General features: G+C 31.7%; 1 protein-coding gene across 1 annotated transcript in view; it reads left to right on the forward strand.

Moving 5' to 3' along the window:
* Positions 1-16,938, forward strand: part of LOC143911070 (potassium voltage-gated channel subfamily KQT member 1-like) — a 134,817-nt gene that overhangs the window by 27,271 nt on the left and 90,608 nt on the right. Inside the window, exon 2 of the mRNA XM_077429796.1 lies at positions 15,279-15,817. Coding sequence (XP_077285922.1) covers positions 15,637-15,817 — 181 coding nt within the window. The 5' untranslated portion in view covers positions 15,279-15,636. The remainder of the gene's footprint in view (positions 1-15,278; positions 15,818-16,938) is intronic.

The raw sequence follows: 16,938 nt of genomic DNA on the forward strand, positions 1-16,938 counted from the left end.
TATGTATGTATGTATGAACATACATACATACTTCTGGTGTGGTAGTAATATGTTGACTTATTAGTTATTTTCATGGTTCGTTTGGCGAATGATTAATTAAAAGCGACACATGTGCAGTTCGGCAGTGCTATAATAAATAAGTTTCGATAAGGCTGTCTAAATTAGCGTGGCGCTCGCGTTCCGGAACGGTGAGCTTTTCGGCGTTACGATCCGGAAACAGGTGCCGTTGATGATGCGTGACTTTTTAAAGAGCTTTGCTCTCTTCTCAAATTAATTCACCGTTTTCACGTATCGAAACAATTAGGAAAGCCTATGTTGCGACGGACTAGCAACTCATGCTAGTTTCACATTTTACCACGTGTTCGGAAAAATTGAATATTCCCTACTTTCATATGTATGTATTATATAATATAATACGTATCGTTCGCATTGCTGTTCCGATACTCTAAGATGACATAGATATAGTATATAAAGATTTTTTGTTTGTCGAAAAATGTCGTCTTGTGCAAATATTTCGTTTTCATCATAAACGTATTTACAGTACGTAAACTATCGCTGAATGTATGTACATATGTATATTATATAATATTAATATTTTAATTTTCATTGATTGAAGTGTGCCTCAGAATGAATTGGAAGTATTTGAAGGAATTTTTAACATTACAAATAGAACGAGTTAGAATTTCATTTGTTTGTTTCAGTTCCTGTAAAAAAATTGTATTATTCAAATATAATTAAGAAAAATAGTAAATATGTGATCAGCGATCGGTTCAGAGTATAAATCAGACAATATCGAACTTTTTTATGGTCGCAGTATAATTCAGGGCTGTCCAAACAGTCGATCGCGGCATGATTTTATGTCGATATTTGCTTCATTTTTAAAATGCACTTATTTTGACAAATGTAACCTGAACACTATCGAAGTATTCGTTGTGCTGATGTATCGTTAAATGTATGATTTATCTGAATATACATATGTAAATATGCCAATAAATTCACAATGAACTATAACTTATATAACATATATTTTAAAAGTCGATATGTAACCCAAGCTGTATGTATGTATGTACATATGTACATATGTAGACCGGTAGCCGTTTGATTGAATTTTGAATTTGATTGAATACATTTGTTGTTTCTCGCTGTTGATCTCTGTCAAATTGGAGAATTTACCCTTGAGATTGTTGTCGGCGTTCAAAATTATAATATTTGCGGAAACGGGATGAGGGTTGATAACCTGTTGTGTATATATTTGGCACTCGTAATGCACAAAGCGATTGTCTCACAGCTGAATAAATTAGTGTTTAAATTAACACACAATATTGAACCATTGTTCCAGATCGACGCTTTCTAGTGTTTTTGTCGCTTAGCAAGTGCAGGATTGCTTTATCTTGAGTTTCGATTCTATTTATATATGTACATACATATGTACATATAAATGTGTCTCTTGTATTTGAATAACGCTCGTTGTCATTTTGGCTTTTAAGTTGATTATTATTCGGCGCGTGTCTGTCGCGATTATCCAGCGAGGTGACATTCTTGTGTGCGAGATTGCTGAAAAAATGATCAAATTTATCAACTCGTTGTACTTTTGGGGTTGATGACACACACACACGGGGTGCGGTTTAGTAATTAATTTGCCCGATGAAGGGTTGTCATACGTGAATGTAACGAATGGATTTTACCGGATGCTTGCCCTGTATTTATTTTCAATTTATTTATGGGGAACGAACTATCTAATTTGAGTTCGCATCACAAAGGAAATGAATAGTGAACCTTCCGGGAATAGGTAATTGATGATTTTAAATTGTAAATGGTAAATTAGAATGTATTAAATATTTACATGTCACTTGCTTGACACTCTCGTATGAAAATACATATTATATTTAAAAAAAATGTGGAATTTAACAAAAAAATCTCTTTTATTATCTCTTAGCCTTATCTCATTTATTTGGGGTCGGCTCTAATTTTTACTTTATCTATGTACGTAGTAACAATAGATGAAGTTTTTTTTTCAATCAGTTGTTGTTGTGGTCTTTCAATTTTCTAATTGGTAAGTTTAGTTGAATTTTGAATTTAATCAGAGAATTCGGATAGTTGTGTCATGATTGAAATTTTGGTAAATTGACTTCGCCTGAAGATGTCAGGGAATATGGTTATCTTAAATTCATTGATCCCATCGTAGACCAGGTATCCCCGGGAGGCTTTAGGGGATTTCTCATTTCCGCAATTATTCGCTCAACAAACGATCTTTAATAATGACGCACCGAAGAACCGCTCTGACAATTTATTTTATTTTATTTTTGACTCAACATCTACACAAAATTGTTCCGATTCCATCTCACAATCATTTAATTATATTCATTTTACATATTTTGATTTGGCCCATCCCCCGAAAACGGTTTCGAATAATTTTGTACGTTGGTTTTTTTTTGTCACATTTTTGAACGAGTCGTTGCAATTCTTATCGATAAGCATCAATAAAAATATATTCCAATTTTCAACGTGAATTTCCGTTTTTGTGAAATATTTTGACTGAACGTTTCAATTTTCGCTTCATCATATAAAATAATAAGAAAATAAACCATCAAACGGGGTCGGATTAAAAGCGCATATTTCGTTGAAAAATTCCAAGCGTTCCGATTCAATCGTGTATAATGTACATGGATGCGAGAATTCCCTAATAATTTTCAGATCGTATGCCTGAATTATGAATTGCAATCTTGAGATATCTCATTTGATATAAAACGATACAATATCAAAGGAGAAGAATCGTTTTAAACCACAAATACTTTGAGAAGCATGCTTTTCTTTGATATTATATAATTTTAGCTTTGATTGATCGAAAGCTACTATGCAAATTATCTTGATTTTTTTTTCATTCGCTTACAGTTCATTTTTGCAAACACGTAATTGAATGCAAATAGTATTCAGGGTCTTAAAGTGACGGCAAATTTTTTTTCGATGGAAACAATGACATTGTGATTTATTTTGCACGCTATATACATATGTATGTACATACATACATAATATTATGTTTTCATTAACAGTACTTTTGATTGATATACCATTTTGAATTGCGCCATAGCATCTAGCATCTTCTTAATTTATAATTTCGAAAGAGACTTTATGCATACATATATGTAAGTTTGTATATATGGTAGAGTATGTACATACATACTAGAGTATGTATGCATATATTTAAGTTTTTGTTAGTAGAATCCGTGATGTTATCGAAAAAATTAAATTAAAATTAAAAGACGATATCGATTATTTTTTCAGTTCCGAATCTGGATTCCTTTTTCAGTTCCGGTTCCCGATTCCTTTTTCAGTTCCGGATGCTGATTCCGGATTTCGTTAAATATTATTTATTTTCGATTCAAATAACTTTAATAAAAAAAAAAAAACAAATTAATTTTTACTATTAGATTAGCCATGTTTAAGCGGTTTAAATACGAGCAAAGCCGGGTAAAACCACTAGTATTGAATAAAATGAAAACATAATATTTTTAATTACATTGATTAATGAATATCGATATTAGCCAGTGGTGGTTGCATTAATGCTAACCACCGAGTGGCTCTCGGGTTCAACTCTGGGTTGACCTCGATAAGAATTATTTTGGAAGTATTTCTGCAGTGCTGCTGGTCGATCGTTTCCTATCAGAGTTTACCAATTTATCTGATTTCATTGTTGAAACAGTTCATCATTAAATTGGCACTGAATATGCCCACTACTTGAATATGATTTAAAAAAAATTATATCTATAAATTTATATATTAATGCCAATGGTGTCACTCAGGGGCAACCCGTAATGCCATTATGGGAAGAATATAAATTTAATAAAAATATAAAGTAAAAATTACTGATTTTTCAAAACACTCAAATGCATTACCTACTGTAAAAAATGATATTGTACTTCTTTTGAAATCATGCTTTGTCACAATGTGTTAGTATAGTTAATTCGAAATCGCTTTAATGCATATTTCATACTGAAAAGTTTCAAATTGCGGTGTAAATATTTTATTGGGGTAGATTAACCCGTAAAATTCCACGAAGGTATATTTTAATACACATATCATAGGGGTTAAAATAATTCACCTGCCCGAGCGCATTGTCGGCTTAGTACTAATCATACATACATATTTTATATAAATAAGCTTATGAGTTTTTTTTTCGCTTGAAAATGTTGTGTTACAATTTTTCGTCCGAACTTAAAGGGCGAACGGACGCGCATAGTTGAATATTCAAACGATTGATCATATCTTTAATTTTGATTTCGGAAATATTCATAATGTGATACAATCAATGCGTCAAAATTGACATAGTACATATGCATGAAAATTATTAATGTAGATATAATGTATGAATTTATCTATGTTCGTATTTGACTGTAGTTTCTATGGTTGTATGTATGTTAAGTTAATTTTTTTTTAAAGTAAATAATTCGCTCGTCTATTATCGTCTGGAGAATTTTCCGTACTCGGTCTCTACTTTTCGGAAAACTCATGTCTTTAATGTTGTTTTGATCGTCACGCCACGACTCACTTTTTCACATTGAAACCGGAATTCGAAGTATTGATTTTCAGGGTGGGCCCCCAATTGAATACGCGAACTATTATTATGACCGCAATATATGCGCGATAATATGAATTAATATAGCTAAAATATAATTAGCGAAAATTACACGCGGATGTATGCATGTTTAATTTAATAAATTAAACTGAGATATGCTGAAAGTATTTTTAATTATTGTCATTGTATTCGAAGTAATAATTAATATACTATTTATACGTATTATAATATAGTAATGCTGTATTTATTTACTTTTAGTTTGTGTGTACATAGAAGTAATTTCATTTGATGCGATAGTTTAAATTAAATTACTCTGTAAAACTAATGTAGACTGTCCATTTAAACATTTTTCAACTATTAAAAATAAATAAAGAAATAAACATGAAAAACATTATCCAGGTTAAATTTCATATTTAATAAATTAATAATGCCATATACATAAATAATACTAAACAACAAAAAGTCCGTTTTTTTCTTACCGAATCGGAGGTAAATTAATTTTAAATTAAACCTGACCTATATATTGAATTCAAATATTAGAAAGATTTTTTTTGGTTTCCTTTCGTTTAGGAGATATGAGCGTTTAAAAATATAGAAAAAGCATAGGACTATTGAATCCAATATGAATATGAGATTGATTTTTTGCACATCAATACTGATTTTGAGTTAAATGTAGCAAAAGCCAAAAAACTGTAAAAATTTCGCATTTTTTTGAAACGCAAATGAGAGCAAACCAACATAAATAATGCCATATTCGAATTTAATGGATCAAACTTAGTAAAGATTGATCAATCTCCGTTAAGGTAATTTTTTTGTTGCGCAGTGTAATTCAACGCAGACAATATATGTGGAATAAATAATTTCATATAAGTTAATTATAAGATTAAAAATAATGTTCTATTATTATTATTGACATATAAACCGTAATGATTTAATAATTCACACTTTTGCAAACTCTGAAAGTTGAATTTAATATTTATTCGATAAGGCGTCACAATCGATTTATATTACGAGAATTAAAATTTGATTGGCACAATAATATGGGTCATAAAAGCTCCAAGGTTTTATTTCATATTTTGTAATACTATTTTTTTATTTTGGAAAATGACGTATTTTATTTTTTAATTTTTATGGTGAATTATGACGATGGACTTAAATTCATATACATATGCATATGTACATGCATACATGTATGTATGTATGTATGTATATGTTGAAATATTTTTCAGCGTAATACAAATTGGATTCATTTATCATGAAAGTGATTGCAAACTATGGGAGTTCATATAAAACGAATAAAAATCTTGTAATGAACATGTAACATATTGAATTTTCTCATATACGAAGTTTCAGTCTAGCTTTCTGCCGCAGATCGGAAACTTGGTCGGTCACCTCAGAATCCCCCACGTAGCGGTAAATTTCAATCTCCTATCTGTTGCTCGGAAATACATTTGATACTTATACTATACGTATAAGGGAGAGAATCGTGCAGAAAGCGACGAAAGAATCGATATTTATTAGTTTAGCCTCGAAGAAAAGTGCGGACCGGACATTGACTAAAAAGTTCGCATCGCCGGCAACTTTTTTCACGACTCAATACTGAATGGTTAATTTTCCCCAAATAGAGTCAAAATTTTGGCGATATTTTCGTGGTTGAAGTAAACTACACATGTGTAATCGGTTTTTGCATTAGCATTAAGAAAATGGACAGCATTGAAACTATTCAAAGTATCCTCGTTTGAATATCGGTTGGGTAATTTTGGGAATTATTCACATACATACATATGTATATCGTATAGCGATCGTGTATTCATTTCGAACTCGGTCGGCTATATTGTTAGTGGGTAAAAATTCTGAAATTAAAGTCCGCTTTTGTGCTGGTATCTTTTTGACGAGTCAAAGTGCTAAAAATGTTTTAATGGAAATTGTTTAAAGAGCGTGAAGAAGACTGTCTCCGAAAAAATGACCTTACATTTTCCCCCGTCTACTATGTTTGGTTTCTTTTTGCTTTTCGACCTATTTGGTTGACCTTCCTGTCATTACAATCATTTCGTTATGGTGTCATGTTTCCCTAATTTACTGATTCGTAAACTTTGAAGAGAAAAGTTGTTCTTTTACACGCAAAACATGTTTCTTTTATTAAGAACACACTAGTAAGAAATTTTTTGCTTAAAGTTTCATATATACCTACATCAGTGGCGGACGGTGGGTGTTAATACCGGGTGTGCTGTGTATGCCGTAGGGCATAGGGTATAAAATTAGCAATTAAAAAAAAATACTCGTTTTGCATTACAAAAATGTTTAATTTATTAGTTATTTATACATAAGTTCAATGCGACGTTTCTGAGACATAAACTTTTCAATCACGTCTGCATAGAATGTGTCTTTCTGTTTTAATTCCACCAATAACTTTTTTTCTATTGAAATTAAGCTAAGGCCACATAATCTATCTTGACCTTGCGTACCTCTATAGCAAGTTTTTATTCTTTTCAGCGCCGAAAAAGAACGTTCTGCTGAAGCTGTACTGCTTGGTATCGTTAATATTAATTCTCCCAGCTTAAACACCTCTTTAAAACCAGATTCGAGGTTATTTTTTGTCATGAATTGTATTAATTCATGAACAGGTTTCTCTGAAAATTCAGAGCTGGAATATAGCACAATGAGTTCGTTTTTCAATCGAATATAATCAAACAGTGATCCATAAAAATCTTTTAATTTATTAATTAAAACATTTGGAAAATTTTCTTTATATTCTTCATATTTATCATTACAAAGAAGGTGAAAATATTCTAATTTGGAAAGTGAAGAATATCTACATTCGACTTGTGCGATTATGCTATCAACTATTTTGAAATATAATTGACGAAATGAAGTTTTATCTTCTACTTCTGAATAATTTTTTAATCTTTGTGGCCTACGATCATGATCATCATTTTTTTCATTTAAATAATTATTCCATAACATTTCAAAATTATTATCCCTTTCGTATTTCAGTTGCTGCAAAACATCATTAATTTTTTTACAACAATATAAAACGTCCGAAGATTTAGATTGAAGAATGTTATACAAAACATCAGTTATTCCAAACAGTTTTGAAAAAATTTGAAGAAGTTTAATTGTTTGAAAATCATCTAAAAAGCCTAAAAACCCTCGTGCTTTTATAACAGTATCTGTGTCCCATAATTCACAATTTTCTATAACATGTCGAAAAAAATCTGTAAATTGACTTCTGTATTGTTGTACTGTGCTACTTAAACGAGATGTAAAATTCCACCTTGTAGGTGCTACAGAGGGAAGTCTTTTTGTCACAAATTCCTGTAAAGCGAATACTCTTTTGGAAGATTTTGAAAAGTATGTAGACAATCCATTTAAAGTTTGAAAAAATGATTTACTTTCTTTAATATCAGAAAGACCTTGCTGCAATACTAAATTCAATACATGAGCATAACAGTGTGTAAAAAGAGCAAAAGGATAAGCATTGAGGACTTTGGATTGCAAACCATTTACGTGTCCACTCATTACACTTGCTCCATCATAAGTCTGTCCAACCAATTTGTCTTGAATTTTAAATTCTTCAACTATGTTCACCACGTGACGGAATAGACCATTAGATGTTTTATCAGCACTAACGTCTGTAAAACTAATAAACCGTTCATGTACATTGCCTTTACATACAAAACGTAAAACTGTTGAGAGCTGTGATTTTGTCATTATATCTGAAGTTTCATCGAGAATAATAGCAACAAAACTTGCTGACTCTACTTCATTTTTTATATGAACTTTAATAACATGAGCGATTGCTTCGATTATGTCATTTTGTATACTTGGAGAAGTACCACGAAAGGTAGTAGCAGTATTTAAATGAGTATCTAAAACAGAATCATATTCTCGAAGAGCATTTACATTGTAGATATTCAATGTAATTGCCTTTGTTTACGGAATTACATGACTCGTCGTGACCTCGCAGGGACAGTTCTTGTTTTCCTAGATAGATTATTGCGTTAATAATTCGTTTTAAAACATCTCTATTTTTATTTACTTGTTCATTATGTCGACTTATTTCGGCTTTACGTTGACTGTCAATTAATACGTCGATTCGTTGTTTGCCAAACATTTGTATGGAAAGAAATGATTGAACGTGTGCCTGCGATCCTTCGTGTTTCTTCAGTGCTGCTGTCAAATGGTTGAGATCAGCAAATCCTTCTTTGTTCCACACATTAATATCTTTGGAGAACAATAAACATGGCCAGCAGAAAAGTTTGGATCGAATTTCACAGCCTGTAATCCATTCGAATTTTTTATAATTTGAAACGCAAAAATGTCTAGTGTAAACTTTTGTTTTTTCTTTATGCAAACTGGATAAATTTGGAAGAGACGGACACGGTTTCCCATCTTTAATTATTTTTAATTTTATCTCAAAACTTCTATTTGAAAACGGAATAGTTAAAATGTCTTGAACACTGTTAGCCATTATTAGTTATTAGAGGTATGACTGAGATATGACCATAAAAATACGAATGTGCGAAAAAGTACGAGACCACGTGTCGCATCGCATTCGGTCAATTGCCGAGTGGTGCGGTGCGGTGCGGTGCGGTGCGGTGCGCGGTGCTCTGAAGTCGTAGCACACCGTACGTCTTAATATCGCGAACAAACCTATACAAGCGAATATCCGCCTGCACACTCCAACCAAACCCACCAATTTGCTGCACGGCATAGGTATTCTCTCGTCGCGGCGCACAAACTACATACACACATCACACAACACGCTGCAGACTGCACACCACACCATACACCATACATTTAGCGCACGCGGTAAATACACCATACACATCAATGCCTGTTTATACAACAACACATTATTTTGTGTGGTCTTTGGTTTTCACGGGTGTGCGCCGCACACCTAGCACACACCCAATATACGCCACTGACCTACATACATATGTAAATTATTTAATTTTAACTATAACCATTTAGTTTTCTTTTGTAAAAGTTCTGAAAAAACAACTGCCATTCAGACAATTTGGAATCGATCAGATATATTTTATATTCTACTTAATTAAGACATGGTATGGATATATATGTACATAGATATATGTATGTAATGTCTTATTACTAATTTTTATTTTGATTTTAGTAAAATATGAGGTTAAATATTTCATCAAAAAAAATGGTTCTGTATTATCATAAATATGTATGTATGTGTGTATGCGAATGTACTATGTATGTACATATGTATGTATGAACGTAAACTTTACTAAATAGGCTTCATTATCTGGAGGTCAATATAGGACCTTTGTGGCATTCTTTGTCGAACCCTAAATCTAAAAGGTTAATGCATTCTAAGATACGTATAAACTATTTGATACTGTGAAATACTATTCCAACGATATCAACAAAAATTTACGATCGAGCACAATCTTAATCGTCAGTTTTGATGAGAAATACCTGAATAGAATATAAAATGTTCATCTCTTCTTGATAAAAAATATGTGAGATAAAACAAGGGAATGAATTATTAAAATTCTTGAAATATTAATAAATGTTTAACGAAACGTTAATTTATTACGATGGGCTGATGTGAAATTTGATGAAAACTTGGACCAATTTCTCAGAGCGATTTTTCCCCAAAAATTAATTTTAGCTCATTAATTATATTAAGTATTATTATTATTATAAGAATTTAATTAAAAGCTTTACTATTTCCATCAAAGCGACTTTGTCGCATAAATATGATTGTGTGATAGATTGCATTTTTTCATATGTGACGTAAATCTGGTAGGTCAATTTCAATTAGTTAATTCAATTTGCAGTATGTATCTGTCATGTGAAGCATCAATTATAAACGAAATCATATAGCTTCACATACATACATCTATACATTTTTTGGGGTCGTACATGTATACATTCTCTAAACGAACATGAAGTTCGTTATATAATCGTCGGTAAAAATTTAACCTCGTACAGAAGCTCGGATGCCTAGATAAATAGATTATGAGTACGTTCTCTTATTAGTATTGAAATTTCATACAAACTGACATCGTCTTAGATTTTCGCATTAAAACCACAACGCGGTTTCTATTCATAGAATCGATAAATAGAGATAATGTTAAAGTTCAAAGTGTATTTTGAGGTTTTCGATAGCGCTTTTTAATGTAACCAATGTTTATTATTAACAGCTCGGGAATCGGCCTCCAAATATATGTATGTATGCGTGTACATTCATCAACATCAGATTCTATTTGTATTATATAATAAATTAGGGGTATAATTTAATATTTGGGAAGCTTTTGGATGGTTTCGGTGATACGTATATTATACATAATGTACATTGTACATACGTACCTATGTTTGCACTATTTTCATATTTCGAGTCCACGTCAATAATAGTTATCGAATCTTATCTATTGCAGATTTGAATATTTCCAAGTGTCGTCAAATACAACAGGGAATATAGTCGATGGGGATAATAATGTGTATTTGTGAAAATAGATATGATTAGGCTAACTTCATTTATATCGACTTATTTCGTTATGTACGTAATGAGTGATATGTGGCGGAACCATTTTTTATGATGTGTTTTTTTTCTTTATGACATTTTTTCTTATTACGATAATTTTATTATTAGATAATGGATAATATTTAGTTGTTTATTATTGGAATTGAAAAATTAGTTAAAATACCCGGCGTCGTCTAAGCTAAAAATTGTTCTATTACTTATCTATCGTTTTTCAGTCTAGCAATTTTAAATTGGGTGACTTTGGGTATATTTAGTCTTATGTCATATAACTTTGAAAGCTTCAGTCATGAGTCATGACTGAGAAATTGAGGTTTTATTTGTGATTAAATTATACCTCGTAATTGAAAATCAACTTCAGTAAATACATACATACAAGGTAATGCTATTATCACTTTTTATTTAGGAAGAAAGTTAGTATAAAATAATTTACGTTATATATTAGTTTATTTTTGAATAATATATCTCAAGTTCAATTTTTTAAAATTGTATCTATACATTTAAAATAATTTAAATGTATAGATACAATTTTAAAAAATTGAACTTGAGATATATTATTCAAAAATAAAATAAAGAATTGAAAATGGAATATAAAAGTCGAAAGTTATCATAATTTATATTAAATGAAAATGTTTTAATTGCCAGTAAAATAATAACATGATTTAATTTTTTTTTCACTCTGAAATATTCATAAACTTTTCACAGTGATTTATGTATATTTATTAAAGTACATTGTTGAACGTGCAGGTGTGTGATTTTGAAAAATTATGATACTGACATACTTTCACGGTGATTGATATACGATTTGTTTCGTGCAATGGTGGGCTAAAGTGCGGTGCATTCACAAAGACCCATTTAATAATTCACAGTGACCACTTTTCTACTGTCTGTTTTTTAATGCCACAATCCATTTGCGCTCTAACGATTCTCGGATATCGTCATCGGTAAATATTGGACGTCACCTACCGAGCCGTGACAATATTTTCCAATCAATTCCGTTATCGTATTTAATATCAGTGTGTTTTAGGCGGTAGCAGACGAGAATATGCCACGCCATATGCTTTTATGCAAATTCGAAAATTTCCAATTCACGGAAATACCGTGTTAGAGCTTTTCCGGATGGAACTTGAATTTTTCAGGAAATGCCTATACAGTTTTTGTTAAGCGCAGACTTAATCCCTTTCTCGAGTGTGGTGAAATACATTTTTCATTGTGGAATATGCATACATATACATATGTACATGTACATTCATATGTACATTTTTGAAGCCAAGCCATGAATGTCAGTAACCCTTTGAGTACTTAAGAGAATCGATTGATTGTAAAATGAATTGGATGAAAATGGTTCAAAAAATCTTATATCTACAATATTTTGAAGACGTTCTCTAAACGTGGACCAAATAAGAATATTTTAACTATAAGAAAAGCTGAATCGGGTTGACTTTTATACATTTTTTTAGACGTCTGCTAATTTACTGGAGTTCGTATGTACTACATATTTATGCTTTTGTTAAGATTCTTGCAATTTGAGATTCATTCGCGACAAGCGTCCTCGGGTCACATTCTAGCTTAGTATCACTTTCAACTGTTAAACAGATATAATAGAATTGCTTTTAAAAATGAAATTTTTCACTACATCAGGTAACAGTACGATTAATCGTGATGGCTCAATTATTATGTGCAAATAAAACCAGCCAGCAGTATATGTAGCTCGGTATACATATAGTCAGCATAGCCAACAGTATAGCTCGGTGGTTGTGCTAACGCTAACCACCGGAAGGTTCCTGGATTCAAGCCCTGGGTTGACCTCGATTGTAGAGAATGTACTGGTCAGATTTGTGACTGCAAATCGATCCTTTCCTACAAGAGTTTGCCAATTTATTTGATTTTACTGTTGAAACGGTTCCTCATCAAATTGGCAAAACCATCCTACCCACTATGTCATCACTATTTGAATTCAAATATACAATCTATAAATTTATATATGTATTTACAAGTTTAATAATATGGATGTCGCTCAGAAGCGACCCGCCAATGGCATCTAGGGAAAATACCTCTATAATAAATAAATTTTAAAAAATCATTTTGCTTATTATTATTTTTATATTTGAAATAATTTTTCATTTTATTCGCATTTTGATGAAAAAGCTGCAGTTGATTTGATCGTGACCATTATCTCTATTTTTATTATTTTTAATGTTTTAAAGGAGTTTCAATGAAAACTGATCATTAAATATAGATCATGCAATCTGAATTAATTGTAAAATTTGGTTGGTTAATTTTGCTTGTGCAGAAATTATAATTCGTACTGAAAATACATTTATTTATTGCCTGCGTTAATTTTCTACATACCTATACGCCGTGTCGCATTTGAAAATTTAATTGGAATTTTAATTGAAATCATGTTAATGTAGTTGCAACATAATTTTTCGGAGGATGATGGGTTAAATAAAGCATTTGAGTGAAATTTCAATTATTATTCATGATGCAGTTTCCTTGCAAATGTAACGAATCGTTTATTTTTTATCGTCTTTCATAAAATTGTCGCTTGAAAAGTGAACGACTTTTAGTCGACTTAACAGCTTTCAAGGGCCATTTCTTTGTTTACGTTGTATTTTGCAATTCGGATTTCCATAAATTCTAAAAATGCATGATATTTTCGTTATTATATTCATATAATACTTTGTCAATTCACATTAATAGAAAATATAATATAAAAGCTTTCAGTAATACCGAATTATGCACAAAGTTAATCCGATTTGATATAACGAATTCGTTATGAAAGCAGAACTTTTTTATATCGAGTGCAGTGGATGTATGACGTCATCAACGTGTTTCAACGAATCGATGTTGCTTTGAATATAAAATGTACTTGTATTAAATGAAAATTCCAGTATTTGAGTGACATTATATACGATACAAATATTTGCGGTGTAAGGTTTCATTGTACGGTGTCATTTTACATTCGAAGGTGTCCCACTAATTTCGGAATGTTCGGTTACCCCATTGTACAGGTAATACGGTGATACGTGCGAAATGTTATTGGATTTCGACGGTACACACAATCGCATTTGCGAACAGGTGTGTTCCGATGTGGTTTTGAATTATTTTGCGTTCGTCATTATTTATGGGACACACCCTAGTCCTTAGTGTATGTACTTGCGAATATAATATTCGTATGTCGGAATAATTTATTGCAAATCTCTGAAGCGGATCGGCGAAAAAATTTCACTGAAAGCCTGAAATACACCTGTGAGACTTTTTCATGTCACACCCATGAATATTTCTTTCATTTTGTATATTATACATATGTATGTATAATTTTGTACGTTTTTGATTTACTTTTGTAATTAATTTGAAAATAAGAATTTAGGTTCGTTCGAGAAGATGAAAAAACAATATTGAATTTTTTGAATATACAAAGAAAGGGAATGTGTTAAAAATGTACTTTGAGTGGTTCGTAATATTCATATATGTATGAAAGAATCTTATAAAAGCTCTCCAAAAAGATTCAGGTTTGGAATTTTGAGTGAATTAAAATATTTAACTGAAAATATGATGTGGTAGTTTATGAAAAAACTCAATTTCTTATTTTTGTAATCATTTAAATGAAACATGATAAAAATTGCAAATAAATAACGTTTTATGGAATGAGTTTGGTGATGTTTTTCACATTTTTTTTTAAATTTAAGATGAAGAGATATCGACAATGGAATTTGTTATATAAAGTTGAATGTTTATTTGTACACCACGCAAATTACAGTTTTCGATGGATCAAAGGAGTTTTATAAAACAATATTTAAAGAATTCAATTAAATTATTTTCTTATTGCGTAGTTCAAAGAATTACTTAAGTCAAGATTACCAATTTTGAAACATTTCTTGTGCTTCTGATTTCTTCTTTTGGATGCACCATTAAAAAAATATCTGAAAAATACATTTTTCAATTTTTATTTGCCCGAGCAGTGCACAAATTGGTACAAAGGTCACAAAATTGAAATGAATGAAATCTTTTATCATTTTAGTAATGTGAAATTTATTCATTTTCTTCCCACTTCAAGAAACGCTTTGTTGGAAGTGATTTGACTAAACCACTTTATATTTGAAGCATCGTTCTTAGCGATTGAAAGGAAATTAATTTATTTTAGATCGTAACGTTGATTTTAATACTTGCGTTTATGCTTTGTTTCAGATTACTCAGACACAAAAATGCGCAGATAAATTCATCATAAGAGAAGTAACAACAACAGCATTCCATAGGTACATACATATGTATATACACACGTATGCACAGCAGCGGAATTAAAACTCACACATTCAAAACAAGTCCAAATGTGAAACGTGAACGGTGAAATGACAGTGGAAAAGAAGCGAACTATAGCGGAATATATCGCAAACTTCCAATTAGACTAATGGACGATGAGTGAGGTGTTCGGCGAGTGGCGAAATTCGGCCATTTGCAATAGACGCGCTGTATAAAATGGCGGAGGAGTGTTAGCAGCGGTGGGAGTGCAGGTGTCGTCGGGGTTAGTGGTCGATTAGATGCGGATATGCTGGAGCGTGGCGTGGGTGGGCTACCCCGAAGGCCGATGGAGAGGCTCGGGGTGGAGGAGGCCCAGACCCTCTTGATGGCGCCAAGACCTCCTGCTGATCCTTCGCCAATCAGCGATAATAATTCGGCCAATCAGCTGCTGGACCCGACGCCAGACACCCTCACGGCTACCAGTGGCGGTGAGTGCTTTCAAATTTTCCGACAATTCAGTGATGACATGTTCTTTGACGATTGCTATATAAGCTATGTAGATTGAGAGCGAACCAAGGTGTCGCTAGAGTTGGTGCAGTGGTGTCGCTAGGGTTCGTGTCACCCCCCATAATGCAGGTTACAAATCATAGGTTGTTGAAAAATAATATAAAGTTGTTATTAATGGTCATAAGAAAATTTTTCAAATAAAAGTCGCTTAATGTACAAAATATAAAAAAAATACTTTATGTAGAATGTGAAATATGAAATATTTAAACGAAATAGCACATGTTGTTCACAAATAATAATGTTGGACAAATTTCGACGTTTCCAATATATTTTGATAAGCAAGTAATAATATCATATTATATCATAGATGTTATATATTAGGTTATATGTTCATAGATATTATGGGTACAATTAACGTCTCTCTCTATTTCGACGTGGGTACAGCCTGGGAATTGGGAGCGTTCATTACTTCATTTCCGTTACAATATTCGACTTGCGTCAAAAACTATGACAGATGATGTACGAAAGTACCAAGTTTTGTATTTCCGATGTTAATTCAGTGAAAATTTCCAAATAATACTCTCGCGTCATTCGGTTAAACTTTTTTCAGCGATATAAAAATGAATTTCACACAACAAAATAATAAATAATAGCTTCTACGTAATCCGTTCCGAAAGTCATATTTCATTTTAGTTCAGCTAGGCCGATGTAGTGGTGTGTGTGTGTGTGTGTGTGTGTGTGTGTGTGTTTATAATAGAAATCGTACCTAGGTACAGGGAATTCTTCGAAAGCTTTCATAAAATGACTGCCGAGCTATTTTTTCGTGTAATTTTCTTTCGATTCGGAAGCGGAAAAGGAAGAAATGTATACGTAAAAGAACGACACAGGCTGTTTGATAATATGCTTCCTTGCAAAAAATTGCAAATATGTCAGATTAAAGTATGTACACAGGTATTGTTTCGCTGTATGTATATTCGCTGTATGTATGTATATGTATATTCAATATACAGTTCTATTATATTAAATATACCTACATATATACATAGTTCTGTACACAATATTATAGAAATGCCAGGGTGGTATTTATATATAAAATTTTCGT

The sequence above is a fragment of the Arctopsyche grandis genome, chromosome 4 (assembly GCF_051622035.1).
Source record: "Arctopsyche grandis isolate Sample6627 chromosome 4, ASM5162203v2, whole genome shotgun sequence".
NCBI lineage: Eukaryota > Metazoa > Arthropoda > Insecta > Trichoptera > Hydropsychidae > Arctopsyche > Arctopsyche grandis.